At 40.2% G+C, this 17,671-nt stretch overlaps 1 protein-coding gene across 13 annotated transcripts in view; it reads left to right on the forward strand.

Moving 5' to 3' along the window:
* The window catches only part of IFTAP (intraflagellar transport associated protein), a 68,550-nt gene that overhangs the window by 39,253 nt on the left and 11,626 nt on the right, over positions 1-17,671 (forward strand). For all 13 annotated transcript variants that reach the window (XM_037900065.2, XM_043548444.1, XM_043548441.1 and 10 more), the window contains one exon: positions 9,231-9,358. In XM_037900065.2, coding sequence (XP_037755993.1) covers positions 9,231-9,358 — 128 coding nt within the window. The remainder of the gene's footprint in view (positions 1-9,230; positions 9,359-17,671) is intronic.

Raw genomic sequence — 17,671 nt, forward strand, 5'->3', positions numbered from 1 at the left:
GATTTTTTTTGTTACATAACTGCACTGAAAAACAAAACAATGTAAAAATTTAGAGCCTACAAGTCCACTCAGTCCTACTTCTTGTTCAGCCAGTCACTAAGATAAACATGTTTATTTACATTTATAGGAGATACTGCTGCCTGCTTCTTATTTACAATGTCATCTGAAAGTGAGAACAGGTATTTGCATGGCACTTTTATAGCCAGCATTGCAAGGTATTTACATGCCAGATATGCTAAACATTCGTATGCCCCTTCATGCTGCGGCCACCATTCCAGAGGACATGCTTCCATGCTGATGATGCTCATTAAAAAAATAATGCATAAATTAAATTTGTGACTGAACTCCTTGGGGGAGAATTGCATGTCTCCTGTTCTGTTTTACCCACATTCTGCCATATATTTCATGTTATAGCAGTCTCGTATGATGACCCAGCACATGTTCGTTTTAAAAACACTTTCACTGCAGAATTGACAAAACATAAAAGAAGGTACCAATGTGAGATTTCTAAAAATGCTACAGCACTCGAACTAAGGTTTAAGAATCTGAAGTGCCGTCCAAAATCTGAGAGGGACAGGGTGAGGAGCATGCTTTCAGAAGTCTTAAAAGAGCAACACTCAGATGCAGAAACTACAGAACTCAAACCACCAAAAAAGAAAATCAGCCTTCTGCTGGTGGCATCTGACTCAGATGATGAAAATGACCATGTGTCGGTCTGCTCTGCTTCGGATCGTTATCAAGCAGAACCCATCATCAGCATGGACACGTCCTCTGGAATGGTGGTGGAAGCATGAAGGGACATATGAATCTTTATTGCATCTGGCATGTAAATACCTTGCGACACTGGCTACAACAGTGCCATGTGAACACCTCTTCTCACTTTCAGGTGATATTGTAAATAAGAAGCGGGCAGCTTTATCTCCTGCAAATTTTAACCAAACTTGTTTGTCTGAGCGATTGAATGAAGTAGGAATGGGTGGACTTGTATGCTCTAAAGTTTTACATTGTTTTATTTTTTAATGCAGTTATTTTTTTGTACATAATTCTACATTTGTAAGTTCAACTTTCATGATAACGAGATTGTACTACAGTACTTGTATTAGGTGAATTGAAAAATACTGTTTCTTTTTTTTTACAGTGCAAATATTTGTAATAAAAATAAATATAAAGTGAGCACTGTACACTTTGTATTCTGTGTTGTAATTGAAATCAATACATTTGAAAATGTAGAAAACATCCAAAAATATTTAAATAAATGGTATTCCATTATTGCTTAACAGTGCAATTAATCACACGATTAATTGGCATTTCTTACTCATGGCAGATCCAGCACTAGAATAGCACAGATGATGGTCAGGAGTGAAGAGCACTGGCAAAGGTGTATAATAGCTTGCACTGCAGCTTCCCACACTTGCCTAGCTGTATCATGAACTATCAGTCATTTTTGTGAGCATTAATATTAATCACATACGTTTAAAAATACAGAGTTAAACAGATTGCATTTAAAGAGGTTGAAAACTACAGAAATGATCATCTGCTTGCCCTGCCTAAAAATAGATTTATGGTAGGAATACAAACCATATTGGGTTAATCTGGCAACTGCTGCTTTTAAGGGTGATTATAAAATAATGGTACCGTTCTACCTTCATTACTGCAGATTTATCACTGGGCTAACAGTTATCCTTTTATGTGACACTTGATTTGGTTTGCAGTAGCAGCTCTCCTCAGCTTGTCCCACGAGAAAACCTTCATTGCACAATACCCTTTAATGCAGGAGTAATCCTTATCAACACTCAACAATCTACAGTGTACATAACAACACTAAGGCTTTATATAGTGTATAATAGCCTTAAAAGCTCTGCACAGATATGAACTAATTCCTCATAATCCTTCTGTGAATAAGGTAAATAGCATTCAAAGTTACAGATGGGGAAACTGAGGCACAGGAGTTAGCTGTATATTACCTATGGCAACAGTGGAGACAGTTGCAAAGCTGAGATAGAATTCAGGAGTTCTGGGCTCCCGATCCAGTGCTCTGACTGCTAGACCTCACTGACTGGTTTGTATCTTGTATGGTAAAACCATCATAATAAGCCTAATGAGAATGAAGGTACTGTCCTCTCTACTGTAGAATACAAACCTGTAAATAGTGTAAATCTTAAAAGAATTATTAATCAACACAAGACAGTGCAAAAAGCATAATTGATCACAGGTGTTAAAATGTCCCAGTTGAACCAATACTTTTTTTGGGTTTATCCTGGAAGAAATCACTCTCTTTTTCTTTCCTTTTTTAAATTCTGTGTCCAACTAACCTGTCCTTCCCGGGCCGGATGTAGGTGCTGCTTATGAACAAAAGAATTCATAGAAATACAATGGCCTCTATAAATCAGCTGGCCAATGTATAAAAAAATTATAGTTATTTTAGTTAGACAGCAGTCTTGCAACTGAAAGCCTGGAACTAGTGCTTTGAATTGTGGGAATTTGACAGAACTCTGGTTAGCCATGCAAATCTCATTCCCCAAACCATAGCTTTAACCCACAGTGTACAGACAGCACATGCATGGTGGGCCATTTAATCTCTCTCTTTCTCATTAAATTTAATCTCTGACTATAAGTAGCTTAAAGCAACAATACAAAGGATCAGGAATTCTCATGGGACATTGAGAAATACCTTGTTTCCACACTGTGGCAGCATAATTCATTTTACATCTAACCTTTTTCAGGAGTGTTGACAAATCATTTTCTGCACTGGTCCAAGAATGGCTCAATTACTGGGTCTTCTCTCAGTAAAATGTAAAATTAAAAAAAAATCCTGTACGCATAACATCGATAAAAATCTTAAGGACACAAGTAAATATAAATGCAAAATGATTCTGAGTGCTGTATGAGCGGAACAGCATCAGAAATAATACCACTTAGCACTTATATTGCACTTTGCATCTGTAGATCTCAAATGCTTAATCATTATCCCCATATTACTGATGGGGAAATAGAAGCACAAAGAGGGGCTTAAGTGATTTGTCCAAAGTCACTAGCAGAACCCTCCCGACTTCCAGTTTTAGGGCCTTTTCATGGACCACACCATCTCCCAGTTAAGCTTAAGCTTTCTATATATAACCTCCTGATTTTTAGGGGTTCATAACTTCATGGTAAAAATGCCCTCCAAATACAAGCTCACTGGATCTTGGCATTCCGTAAAAGACAGTCACTGTCACTTCCAAAACCTCTTTTAAAGGTGATGTGCAAGAGAACTAAAGTAAAATGGTGCCTACACACAGAGACATATTCAAATAATTCCAAGAGATAATAAAAGAGCTATCTGGCTATTGATAGATAAGATTTGGGTTTAAAGAGATTTTATTGCATGATGTGATGCCCCCTCCCCAGGGCTCACCGTCTTTTAAAATCTCTATGGAAAATTAGTGACCAGAAAAAACAGATTTCCTTGTAATAAGTGAATCAGGGCACATATATGGAAATATTATTTTTTTATTGCTAAGGGCCACTCCCAGGTTATGATGCATGAGCTAACACTGCTTCAAATAATTCTTGGCAGTTCAGATTATAATGGCTCTGAAGCCCCATTTCAGTTTGCTGGGGAGAATGTTCCACGTACTGGGATGGGGAATCTAGTGTGTGACTCATCTAAAGCCTGATCTTACCCCATTGAAGTAAATGGGAATTTTATCGTTGACTTAATTGAGAGCAAGACCAGGCCTTAAATACAATGATACCAGTATGAGAGGCCTGTCAATGGGCTACTTGTGTGAATAAGGGTTTGCAATATTGGGCCTTAGGACCGGCAGCGAAGAATAATACAGTATCCTGTTGAAACTGCAGGGTAAATACTGGAATGCAGAAGGGAGTAATTTTCTAAGGCCCCAATTCAGCACATCCCCATTCAGCAAATCACCTAAGGCCTGGTCTACACTAGGGGGGGGAATCGATCTAAGTTACGCAACTTCAGCTACGTGAATAACGTAGCTGAAGTCGACATACTTAGATCTACTTACCGTGGTGTCTTCGCTGTGGTAAGTCGACAGCTGATGCTCCCCCGTCGACTCCGCCTGCGCCTCTTGCTCCGGTGGAGTACCGTTGACGGGAGAGCGCTCGGCGGTCAATTTATTGCATCTAGACTAGATGTGATAAATCGACCCCCGCTGGATCGATTGCTGCCTGTCGATCCAGTGGGTAATGTAGACAAGCCCTAAGTATGTGCTTAAGTAAGGAATTTGCTGAATAGGGATGTATGTAAGCATTTACAAAATGGGGCCTAAAGGTCTAATTGCAATACACTCATATTGAGTAGCGTCTTCCTCTGCAAATAGTCCCATTGGAATCAATGTAATTGAAGAGTAACAAACTATTCCACATGGGTAAAGGTATCACAGCCTAGCACTGAGCTGGTTTAGGACCACAGGATATATAAACCTGATTTTCAAAGGTGCTGAGTACCCACAACTCCAGCTGAAGACAATGAGGGCAGTAGGTGCTCAGTACCTCTGAAAAATCAGGCCAGATATCATCAGTTAACAACCACTTTAAGTTTTTCTGTGGGTGAAACGGATCATTACCCATTATTTTGCATAATCCATGCTTCCTTGTTTCCATTTTGAACTGATATTTACATGCAATAAAACAGCTTGGGGAACCAGATTCAGAGTAAGTACTGTGAGGTTTTTTTAATACATGGGGGAAAAAAATCCACGAATAGCTTGTTGTTCCCAGCCTCTGCAGTTTTACCACCGTTTCAAGACAGTTTCGCATGATGCAGCTCTCTAGGGCTGACAGCCCGACATTTGAGAATCAGAGGAGGTAGAAAGCTTAAAAGCTCAGTTTCCCTATTTATTTACCAAACCTCCTGACAGCCCTTAGCAAAATATTTTTGTCAGGTGAGTTCTGAAAGTGGTAACCTACTTGGGCCCATCTATAGTTAGACATGGCGGGCTATAATGAAGATATACAGTCAAGACTTTGAATTTCTTCACACTTGTGAGTTCAAACCAGATCCATAACATTAGCTTTTGGTTTTTTTAAGTTTAATTAAAATGTCAATGCTACATAACTACCTAAGAAACTGGCTCATTTAACAGTATTCACTGATTTAGCAACCACTTGCTGCTGATCCATCATAACACCAAAGACTAAAGATAAGAGAATTGTTCAGTTTCCGAATCTGCCCTGCTGTGCTGTGTTGTATGTTACTAGAATCCCAGGATTTCACAACCACATCATCCAGGAAGGTGATTCTCCATAGTATTAAGCAAGGTGCATTCCAAATCCTTCTTGCTTTTCTGATATCAGTACCTCCTCAGTTACCTCTATGTATATGATGTCATTGGCAGTGTCCAAGGCAGTCCTGTTGCTAATTAATCACCTCCAGTGACAATGTAAATAGTAGCTTAATTAGGATCATGATCTTCCACTAGTGCTGTAGCATTGGGCTAAGCCAGCTGTGAGGTACTGGCTAGATCTTACAGAATCCTACAGTTCCTGTGGAACCTCCCACTAGGAAGGAAGGCTGTCAAGACTCCCTAATTTTTCTCTCTGAAGGAGTTTCTTGATTAAACATTACCAAAGAAAGCAGCATTTACTGATTAGGCTCTCATTTGCTGTCGCACAGCCAGGGTACAGAGAAAATGCTCATTTCTGACATGTCTACTGGCAAATAAAGATTGTTTACCACATTCTTATGGTGGTAATTGAAAGAAATCTGAAACATTGTTTGCATTACTAACAAGCTTTAAAAAATTAGGACTGACATCCTGAGTATGACAAAGCACTTCTTGCTGAAAGCAAAAATAAATTTCCTTCTGTTGTCCTAATTTGTAAGTGTTGTCTTTTGGAGATTTTGCCAGATGGTTTCAGTATGGGGGTTTCCCTCCCCTTCTCTCTCCATAAATTGGTCTATTGGGAATAAACAGTGGTATATTTGTTCTTTATACAGAAATGATCAACGATATACATCAGGAGGGAATGCTCAGGCCTGCCTCCTGCAATAAGTACATTGAGCAAGTGAATTTGAAACAAGTTGGGGGAGATCCCACCATATTTAGATGTTGGCCCACTTCTTCCTTCTGTAGCAAAGGAACAGTTTTGATCCCTATGACTCATAAACGAATGGGTGTGTTTCTAGTGAGGTCCTGCAGGGATTGGTTCTTGGTCCTACACTATTTAAGTTTTTTTAATGACCTTTAATGAATAAGAAAATATAAAATCATCTCTGATAAAGTTTGCAGATAGCACAAAAATATAGCTAAATGTAAATGTATACATCTAGGAACAAAGAATGTAGGCCACTCTTACAGGACGGGTGTGGAGGGATTGTATCTTGAGAAGCAGTGACTCTAAAAAAGATTTCGCCACCAGGCCCCCCAGTTAGCTGCACATGAGCTCCCAGTGTGATGCTGTGGTCAAAAGGGCTCATGCAATCCTTGGATCCTAGGAATCCTAGGAAGCTGAAGCAGGAGTTGAGAGGTTATTTTACCACTGTATTTGGCACTAAAGGTTACTAGTCCCACTGTATTTCCTGCTGAATACTATGTCCAGTTCTGGTGTCCACAATTCAATTCAAGGATGTTGCTAAATTGGAGAGATTTCAGAGAAGAGTCATGAGAATGATTAAAGAATTAGAAAACAAGTCTTATAGTAATAGACTCAAGGAGCTTAGTCTATTTAGCATAACAAAGAGAAGGTCAAAGGTTGACTTGATTACAATCTATAAGTACCTATTTTCACAGTTCAGGACAACTTTAACTATATCTCCCCTCTATGATCCAGCAAGGGCACCAACTTTTAGATTTCCAGCTCACAGGTATCACGTCTCTTGGGTGGAGGCCATGTCTGTCTCCCTCCTGACTAGGGTTTTTCTAGGCTGCATGGTTCCCTGCCTGCACTGTGAATTCCCTGCCTAGACAGACCAGGACTGCACTTTGTTTGATCTTCAGAGGCCACACAACCCTATATAATCAAACACAGTTATTCTTAATATAAAAGCATTGCAGAGAAAACATTAAAAACAACAAAAGTACCTACATGTATGCTAATAAGCTTACCTGAGATCATCCCCAGCTCCAGGGATCGGCAACCTTTAGCCTGCGGCCTGCGCTACTTCCCACAGCCCCCATTAGCCTGGAACAGTGAACCGTGGCCAGTGGGAGCTGTGATCGGCTGAACCTGCAGACACTGCAGGTAAACAAACTGTCCCAGCCCGCCGGCAGATTTCCCTGACGGGCCACGTGCCAAAGGTTGCTGATCCCTCCCAACTCCAATAAGGGCTCTGGCAGATGTTAGTCCTCCCTACCCTTCCCTAAGGATTGCTCCCCTCCCCCGGAGAGAAGGTTCTGTCTGTTTGCTGGATCAGGACGAAGACCCTGACACAGTGTAAACTCAGCTTGTTTATCCAAAAGTCCTTTCTTTGTCTGTTGGTCTCTGGAGAATCCAATTTGTTCCAATATACGTGAGCCATTCAAGGTGGTGGTACCTCTCTGCAGGTGTTACAACATGAATAAATTGGTCTGACCAGTCCCACATCCCACCACTGTTCTTAATTCCTGAAGGACTGTGGTCACCCTCCATCATGGAATTATATACAATCCCTGGCTCAGAATGATACATAAACATAATATAGTAAGATCTCCCAAAGATCCCACAGGAAATTGCCATATCTATTACACCTACATGGGGAACAAACATTTAATAACTGGCTCTTCAATGTAGCAGACAGAGATAAAACATGATCCAGTGGCTCAAAGTTGAAGTTAGATAAATTCAGACGGGGAATAAGGCGTGCTTTTTTAACAGTGACAGTAATTAACCACTGAAACAATTTACTAAGGGTCGTAGTGGCTTCTCCATTACTGACCATTTTAAAGTTCAGGATGGATCATTTCCTAAATGATATGCTCTGGGAAGTTCCATGGCCTGTGTGGTGCAGGAGGGTAGACTAGATTATCACAGTGGACCCTTCTGGCCTTGGAATTGATGAATAATGGAAGGAGCTTCCTCTGCAGCATGGGGCAAGGGTCACTTGCAGATTTAAACTGATGTAAATGGTGGAGTCTCTGTAACTTGAAATCTTTGAATCATGATTTGAGGAATTCAGTAACTCAGCCAGAGGTTAGAAGTCTGTTATAGCGATGGGTGGGTGAGGTTCTGTGGCCTGCAATGTGCAGGAGGTCAGACTAGATCATCACGATGGTTTTGTGGCCTTAAAGTCTATGAGTGGTTGAACATGTCAAGGCTTAGCACACACCTATTAGCAACCTTATCCAGGTTCTTTCTACCTTTCAAAAGGCTTTTTCAATCTAATTGACCTAGAAGATGCTCAAATATTATGGAAATGAGAGCCAATACAAACCCCTAGATAGAAAGATTTATGGAGCAAACTACAAAGAAATAAGGCTGAAAGGTAAAAACTTTTATTCCTGGACTTTCATCTTCTGGCTCATGATTTGAATCTAATTTGAGATCCAAAGGGGGATGAGCTTCAACTCTTTAATAAAGAAGAGTCCCTTTTACAAAGCCACTGTGTATAATCCTGCTGATTTTGACACAATAAACAATTTTCAGATGAAGCTAGGCTTCCCTGGGACATCCATCACCTAAACGGGACAATGGGACTACGTAAATTCATCTCCTGAATTTAAACTGGGAAGTGAAGAGGTGTGACTGGAGCATTGCACCTCCCAGGTGCCCCCACAAACCCACAAGTCACCCCAGGGGGGAGAAGAAGTCTCTGTCTCCAGGGTCCACTGAGACAGGCTCCATCCTATCCAGTTTACAGATGGGGAAACTGAAGTGAAGTGATTTGCCAAAGGTCACCCAGCAGGTCAGAGTTGGGGATGGAACCCACGTTCCCGGGCTCCCAGGCCACTGACTTCTGCACTGGCCCTTGCCTCCTCTTTTGAATAGAGGGCCATCCAGACCCAAACTTCCTGAGAGTTTGGGGGTCTCCACGATCTATGGTTTTGATTTAACTTATTTGAGAAATTGGGGCAAGCCATCAAGTTCAAATCCAATTTGACTTCCCCAAAGGCATTTTTTTGATCTGGCTTTTGGTTCAGGACTGCATCTGCTCTAAAGATAAGTACCTGTATTATATTTTGTAGAACAAGAAAAGTATAACACAAGTGCTACCGAGCTTCTGAGCTCTGCAAGGTTTTAGAGTATGATTTTGCTAAATTATACATTGAGTGGAAGGATTGAGTCAAGTGTTTTGTATTCATCAGGGTCATTAGTGCTTCCAGGAGAGGTGGAACAGACAGCGACTTATTATACACCTTTCTTTGATCAGCCTACTAATCTGGAGTTCGGGACCTTGCCAATTACACAACCATCAATCAGCAAAACACAAGAGGTATGAGATCAGATTTATTTAAACATAGTTTTCTTTTTCCAGAGTGAATTTTAATGCTATTTCCATACAGAAACAGAGGGCTGTAGAGGGAGCTTTGTGGAACTTCCTTGAACGGAGTTAGCAATTCATTTTTAAATATATTAAAAAAAATTAACAAGTTAAAGTAATTATGCTCTTTGATGGAACAGCTCCTGATTAGTGATGCACACTGCTGCTGTATAATAAATGAGCCGATGAAATATATCACTTTTTTGCTTACCTGTAATTTTAGCCAGTACATTTTTTATAATTGGTAAAGCTCACAGGCTATTCAAACAAACCTTTGCAGCTCCTGACCTTTTAACAAAACATTAGGTTACATAGAATGAGGGACCAGTTAATTTCCTGGTGCTTTGACAGTATTACACTACACTTAAACTCTTGCTGGGGTGAGTGCAGAAATCCATGTCCCAAATTGCAGCTAGCAAACAGTTCCTTTAATGCCACATTAAAAACAACAAAACAAAAAAGAATCCCTCCCTAGAACATATCTTGACCACAGAGTTGGAGTTTATCTTTTGGAAATTATTGTCATTGAGATGCAATTCAGTATTAGCACTGGCTACCAGGTGAAGTGAAAAGCACTGCACCATGGCATGTCAGCAATCATCAGCAGTCAACATATGTTTTAATTTAAATTGCCCCTTCCTCTCAGAATTTTAGCCCCACTCACATCAGAAATGTAGGTCTAGAATGCGTGCAGGCTTATTTTAAGTCTTTAAACCTCCCGACAAATCAGCCAGTGTGAACATTAACTTTAGAATAAGGAATTTTTCTGTTGCAGAGGTGGTGTGGTGGTGGTGTTGTTGGTTTTTTGTTTTGTTTTGGGTTTTTTTGGTTAATCATTATAATAGACTTTGAAATGTTAAGGTTGCTTCTGGCTAAAATGAGGCAGCTTTGCTAGTGTCATTTGGTTATTGATGTCATGTGAGGCTTAAATGAAGATGATAAAGATGTGTGACCAGTGAAGGATTGATGCTACTGTATTGCATATGCAGTTTTGCCTGCTGAGCTCAAATGTATTTGATTATTTGAAATCAACCCTAGAAGATATACTGTTAAGGCCAATTCTGCATTGGCAGGGAGATGGACTAGATGCTCTAATAGGTCTTTTCCAGTTCTAACCCATATGGTTCGGTGATTAAAATACAAGCCTCTGAATGACCGATAACATGGTAGTTAACCTCCATCTTTATACCTTTAGAAATATATATTTTTACACAAAAATACTATGACATATTGAAATGCATAGCCCAGGATATTAATGTATGGGGACATAAAAAAGAAGGGGGTTGCAAAAATCTCAAGTGTTAATAAATGAATGCACATGACAATAGAAGGTACAACTTATGAGAGGTAGATGGAAAATCCCATTCGCTGCGGCATTTATTTCTATTAGAGGAACAGTTTGGTCATACAGTAGAACCTCAGAGTTATGAACACCAGAGTTACAAACTGACCAGTCAACCACACACCTCATTCGGAACCGGAAGTATACAATCAGGCAGCAGCAGAGACAACTCCCCCCACCCCCAAACAAATACAGTACAGTATTGTGTTAAAAGTAAACTATTAAAAAAAAAGGGAAAGCAGCATTTTTATTCTGCATAGTAAAGTTTCAAAGCTGTATTAAGACCATGTTCAATTGTAAACTTTGAAAGAACCATAACATTTTGTTCAGAGTTACGAACAACCTCCATTCCCAAGGTGTTCTAACTCTGAGGTTCTACTGTACATAAAATAAACTGAGTGTTATAGGGGACAATGGAAGGATGTGAAGGTGTGCCAACATGCTCAATGCTTTACCAGACACAAAATGAAGCTAGTTCCTACCTTAAATTATTCACGTGTTTATGTCCATCCACGTAGACAATATAGTTACAGCCTAATTTTCATAGTTGCTGAGCTCCCACAATTTCACTTGAAGTCAATGGGTGCTGCGAGTGCTCAGTACCTTGATAAACAAGTCCTAAGCTCTTCAGGACAGGGAACCTGCCATGGGATGTGGGAGAAAATTATTTCCAGAGGCTCGATAGAGCACAATCATTTCCATCCCTTCTTTCAACCCAAACATGTCCCAGCCCATCAAATTGGCTGTTGGAGGAGGGCAATAAAATATGGCTATCTATGCTGTGTTACTAGGATTCGGCTTTTCCATTCCCCACCCCCAAACCACTAGTATGCTACAGGATGCTGATGTGCGTCCATGTCCCTGACATTCTGTGTGAGGGACTTGGGAGAATGTGTAGTTTTCATCAAATGGCCACAGTTAATGTGTTTACTGAGGGGAAATTACATGCAAATGTGCCTAGTTGTTAAAGAGACTCTCATCTTCCTGAAAATTATCCCTCTCTTAAATGCAACGAGAACAAGGATGAGTGACTCAGTAACTTGTTCATTTTGGCTAGCAACGTGACTTCCGCTTTCTTCAATGGTTTTAGGCATGTGCGCATCCCCTTACAGTAAAAGTACCATGTGCTGTATGAACGCTGTCACAAACTGAAGCTTGTGACAATGTCACTGAAGGATTTGAGTCCATTACCCTAAAATACTTGAATCCCTAGCCCAGACAGTCATCCCTTTCTCAACTCCTACTCATGCCTTTCTTTCAACCCTGCCATCCTTTTTCTCCACCCTGTGTATTCATTTCTGCTTGCCCAATCCCCTCCTTCCTTGCTCTCTTCCCCCACGTGCTCTCTAGATGAACATAAACTTTCCATCCAACGATACATATATGCTTCCTTCCCTCATCACCTATCTCTGTCCAGTTAAAGTATTTACATAGTGCCAATCACTGTGTCATTATTAATTATTAAAAAGAAAAGGAGTACTTGTGGCACCTTAGAGACTAACCAATTTATTTGAGCATAAGCTCCATAAGCTGTAGCTCACGAAAGCTTATGCTCAAATAAATTGGTTCGTCCTCCTTTTCTTTTTGCGAATACAGACTAACACGGCTGTTACTCTGAAACCTATTAATTATTAATTATTATTATTATTTGTATTACGGTAGTACCTGCAAGATAAAATCCTGGCCCCAGTGAAGTCAGTGGCAAAACTCCCATTGATTTCTATAGGTTCACAATTTTACCTATAGTCTCGTACCAAGATCAGGGTCCCATTGTGTTAAGTGGTGTACATACCCATAGTAAGAGCAAGGGCTTGCCTCAAAGAACCTCCAGTCTGAAGACAAGACAGACAAAGGGTGAGAGAAGAAAATGCCGTATGTCTGTGCTGCAAAAAACCCCCGCGGCACCAAGTCTCAGCCCGGGTCAACTGACTCAAGCTTGCGTGGCTCATGCTACAGTGCTAAAAATAGCAGTGCAGACGTTCCGCTTGAGCTGGAGCTTGGCTTCTGAGATCCACCCCTCTCTCTGGGTTTCAGAGCCCAGGCTCCAGACTGAGTGGGAATATCTACGCTGCTATGTTTAGCCCCATAGTGTGAGCCACATAAGCCCAGATCTGTTAAGATGGGCTCTGAGATTGCTGCCATGGGTTTGGTTTTTTTGCAGTGTAGACGTACCGATTGGTTAAGTGACTTGTCCAGTGTCACACAGGAAATCTGTGGCAAAAGTGTGAATTGAAACTAAGTTTTGTGTTGCTCACCTCAGTGCCTTAACTGCCAGACAATCCTTCCTTTCTCAAAGTGTCTTAGCTCATCATAATCTGCATGTGTACTCTGCCTACACACGTTTTTTCTACCTTTTCCACATGGGTATTGAGCTGATCAGTTTTCCCTTGAACATACAATACATTCAGCAGTGTTTGTCTGTGGGGACAACCCTTTACATAATTTAAACAAGAGAACTGTAGATTGCCCTGAGTTATGCAAAAATAGAGGTTAGAAAGGACAGAATCAAAGCTTTTAGTTCAATGTATCTGCACAGAGATTAAATAAAAAGAAACTGAATTGCCAACTATTAATAGTCTTTTGAAACTCTCAATTTAGGGTGTTTTATTTACAACATTACTTTGCAAAGTGGCCTCCAGCAAAATGCTCCAGTTATTAATCTGAACATTACATTCCTTCCTCTTTAATTTGGATTTGTGGTAGCTGTGAATGAAAACGATTCTTCCTTCGGAGGTGTGTCTGTTCGAGTAAATCACATGGGCAATCTTAAGAAAACTGGCAGTTCTCTAACAGAGCATAAATTCTATTCCCAGAGAGCTTCCAGAAAAGATTTCAATTAAATGTTAAATTAGACATACGCATATTTCTCTCGGCTCCTTAGGCAAAAATAACAAGATAATAACTTGATTCACTGTTGTTTTTGTTCAGCTGTGAGGGATTCAGTGTTCCGTAGCAGAATTTCTTCCTTTTGAAATAAATCAGAATTTCAGTTTGTAATCTAAAGGCCTTTGGACTGATTTCCTTCGTACAAGGCTGAAATGAACTAATACTTGGGAGAAGATAAAAACCAAACCAAACCCACTGCTTTCAATGCTTGCCTGAGAGATGAAGCACACAAGTAGACATACCGCTGAATTAGACTTTTTGAAACTTGCAATGAGGAGATAACAGAGTGAAGTCTGGTGTGTTCTACTCTTACATCCAATTTCATTTGGAATTACATGTACATTTTTCTTTTTTACAAACACTTTTCCATTACACATCTGCATGTTCATGAAATGGTTTAGTTAAATGCAAATCAAGACAAGGTCATAGTGGCTGAATGTGTTTTCTCAATACTCTAATAGCGTTGGTGCAGAGGTGACAGATTTGATTTTGTAGAATTGCTACAAAGGTTTACTGCAATTTGAAGTTTTCTTAATTTAATTACTTGTAATCATGGTATCAGCCGCTATGGCAGCTACAGCAAATGGAAAACACTTTGAGATTAAATAATACTTTATGGGGTTTGGTTTTGGATTTTTCTCTTAACTGAACACTTAGAAAATTAAGATGGATCACTGTTAGATCTCAAGGGCCTCCTCCACGGCATGGTATTTTAACAGGCTTCTCCTGAGAGAATTCATGGAATGGGTACTGAGTGAGTTGAGGGACTAGAACTTTAGTTTTGGTGGGTCAAGAGAGCTTGTTTGTGGATATTGACTCAACTGAACTTTATTTGAATGTTATTTATAAAAAACCATGGGTATACCATTCTGCACCTAAGGTTTGACCCAAAGCACGCTTAAATCAATAGAAAGAGTTTCAGGAACTAGACAGGTACAACTGATGAATGGAAATTAAACAAATAAAGACACATAAATACCATTCGTGCAGTCCGTTCATATCTAGAGTCAGTAGTTTTAGCTTCTGCAGAGAACAAGCTTTTTGGCGGCAACACTAATTTTTGCAGCGGAGCCACAGTTACTGATCTGCTGCAGATCTGAAATCTGATCCTGCAGACCCTTACTCATGTGAGTATTCCTTAGTGAAGTCAGTGGGATGACTCACGTGCAGGATCAGACTCTTATTTCCTAACTCTAAGTCTCTTCAGCACCAGAAGGTTGATGAAATTTAAGCCATTTGCATAGAACAGAAATATAGAAATTGAACTTCTGAAAGTGCATCCAAGAAGAGAAGGGAAAGCATTCTAATTCTTCCAAAGAGACTTACATCTAAGTTTAATGCTAGTTAGACTCATTGAGACCTGGAAGATTCTACTCTCACATATTTAATGTTGTGGATTTCCTTTGGTTTTTTTCCTGCAGATTTTGCAAACTGGAGGGTAAATATTTTTGATTGTAAGCCATCCCCTCCACCAAAACAAAACAAAACAAAAAAACAGTCATGCTTCAAGATAATGAGGGTACACACATTGCTGCATTGTTAGCTCTGCACCATCAAAAAAACCTCATTAAAATCATCATGATTGCTTCTTAGCCTTGTGACCAAAATCAATTGTAGAGTATGGTCAGTGTAATATCTACTGCATGATCAAAACCTACTCTTGCAGGAGGTGGCTCTGGTGATCTTACAGATCTTTTCTATATCTAACTCTAATGTCTGTGATGTATTATGTGAGATTAATTGTGGCAATATGACCTCTTGCATAATCTCAGCAGAAATCCCATGGGATAATGTGACTCCTAAATTGAGTAGCTAATGAACACAAGTGTGAATTTTAAATATGGGCTGGAGTGATTTCCTCTTCTTTTGAGGAAGTCTCTCTTTTCCAGGATTAACCCAAAAGTAATGGAGTGATCCTATGTTCTTAATCCTACATCACTGATGGATGTTTGTGAGTCTCAAAATAAACTTCAGAGACTCCTAAATATTGTTGAACTGTGACCCAATGACATTTTGATGCACTACTTTGTCATTGTACTATGATCATAGAATCATAGAATCATAGAATATCAGGGTTGGAAGGGACCCCAGAAGGTCATCTAGTCCAACCCCCTGCTCAAAGCAGGACCAAGTCCCAGTTAAATCATCCCAGCCAGGGCTTTGTCAAGCCTGACCTTAAAAACCTCTAAGGAAGGAGATTCTACCACCTCCCTAGGTAACGCATTCCAGTGTTTCACCACCCTCTTAGTGAAAAAGTTTTTCCTAATATCCAATCTAAACCTCCCCCATTGCAACTTGAGACCATTACTCCTCGTTCTGTCATCTGCTACCATTGAGAACAGTCTAGAGCCTAAATGTCTAAATGATCTAAATGTCACTTTCCCTTGATGCACAAGCCTGTTCCATTGTACAGTCCTGATTTCAAATTCCGGTTAGCTCCATTAGAACCCTTCAATAGGTCTTGATTGAATTCTGCTGGACTCTGTGGATTTCAGGTAAATTACAAGTTTGCATTGCATCTAGGAGTCCAGTAGACCTGTTACTGTGTTTCAAAACTTTGTTGCCAACTAAAATTAATAGGAAGCAGGAGTATTCTGAACAGGAATTTCCAGTAGATGGCAATTCCTAATAAGACCTTGAGGATTTTATAGCTTTCACCTGTAGGCAAGAAACAAAAAAAAGCTGAGATTGGAATACATGCTATGACATGGAATTCTTAGCACAGTTTTCTCACACCAGCTTCCATGCCTGCTTTCACTTCTGCAGCTTGAAAAGCTGCTCATCCTGCAAAGACATTGATGTAAGATCTTTAAATGCCACAATAATCAAAATCAATTTTCATCCCAGAAGGCAGAAAACAGATTCAAAAGGTCATCGATTTAGGTGGTCCTGAAAACTTCAAGGGAATATGGGAGCGGGGGGAGAGGTGGGGAGAACACTTCTTCACCAGGATTCTGTACTGTAAGAGATCTAAAGTAAAGGCTAGACATTTCCTTCCATAGACTACAATTTAATGAACTTGTTTGAGGAGAAATAGGTGGATTATAATAGAAAACCTATGTGTGCCTGCTTCAAGTTACATTTTTCTGCTTCTGCCAAGGTCATTGTTGAGACCAGAGTTTCTGTCATGAAAGTACCAGTGACAAAAGTTAATAATAGTATCACAGGAATTAGAAATAGGAAAGATCTATGACAGTGGGGTCATCTGGTCCACCCTCCTGCCAGTACAAAATTGTTCTCCAGCGCTTTGTCTGGTCTTATTTAAACTGACTCAAGAGATGGGGCAGTCCTCATTGGAGAATAGTGGGCAGTATAACAGAGCTCATGCTCAGGAAATTGTTCCTGATATTCCACTCACATTTTCCCATTAATTTTATCGCATTGCCCCTCGTTACACCATCTGGCCTCCCCTCCCTTGAACAATCCAAGGTTTTAGTAATTGATGAAAAAATCTCAACCCCAGTGTGCAAATAGTAAGATGTTGAGAATCTGGCACAAAGCTGCATGTTACACAAACTCAAGTGGAAAACAGAGCAAAACAAGTCTAGGCGGAGATTTTCGAAGGTGCTCAGGAGATTAATGCACACATCTTTTCTCTGTTTTGCACTCAAGTGGGTGTAACATGCTGATTTTTGTGAATTCTGAAGTGTCCCATCACATGCAAAGCATCTGGGGCTCAATCTTGCAAAATGATCTTATCCAGCACAGCACCTAAGCTTGTGCTTAACTTTAAACATGCTTAACGTCAAGCATGTGGTTAATCCCACTGAAGTCAATGAGGCTATTCATGTGCTTAAACGCTTTGCTGGCGTGGGGCTGGAGTTTTCGGCACTTTGTAGCATAGATTTCTTGCTGCCAAGAAAAAACATCTTCCTAATAATGAATTGTCTATGATTATTGAAGCCCCATAGGGTGTGTCTACACTGTGTACTGAAGCTGGGCTCTGACTCAGGTTAGAGCCCAGGCCCCACTTCTGTCCACACACAAATCAGTCTGATTTGGGTCAGCAAGCACTCAGGTCCTGAGTCCTAGGGCCC

This window comes from Chelonia mydas, chromosome 6 (assembly GCF_015237465.2).
Source record: "Chelonia mydas isolate rCheMyd1 chromosome 6, rCheMyd1.pri.v2, whole genome shotgun sequence".
Taxonomy (NCBI): domain Eukaryota; kingdom Metazoa; phylum Chordata; order Testudines; family Cheloniidae; genus Chelonia; species Chelonia mydas.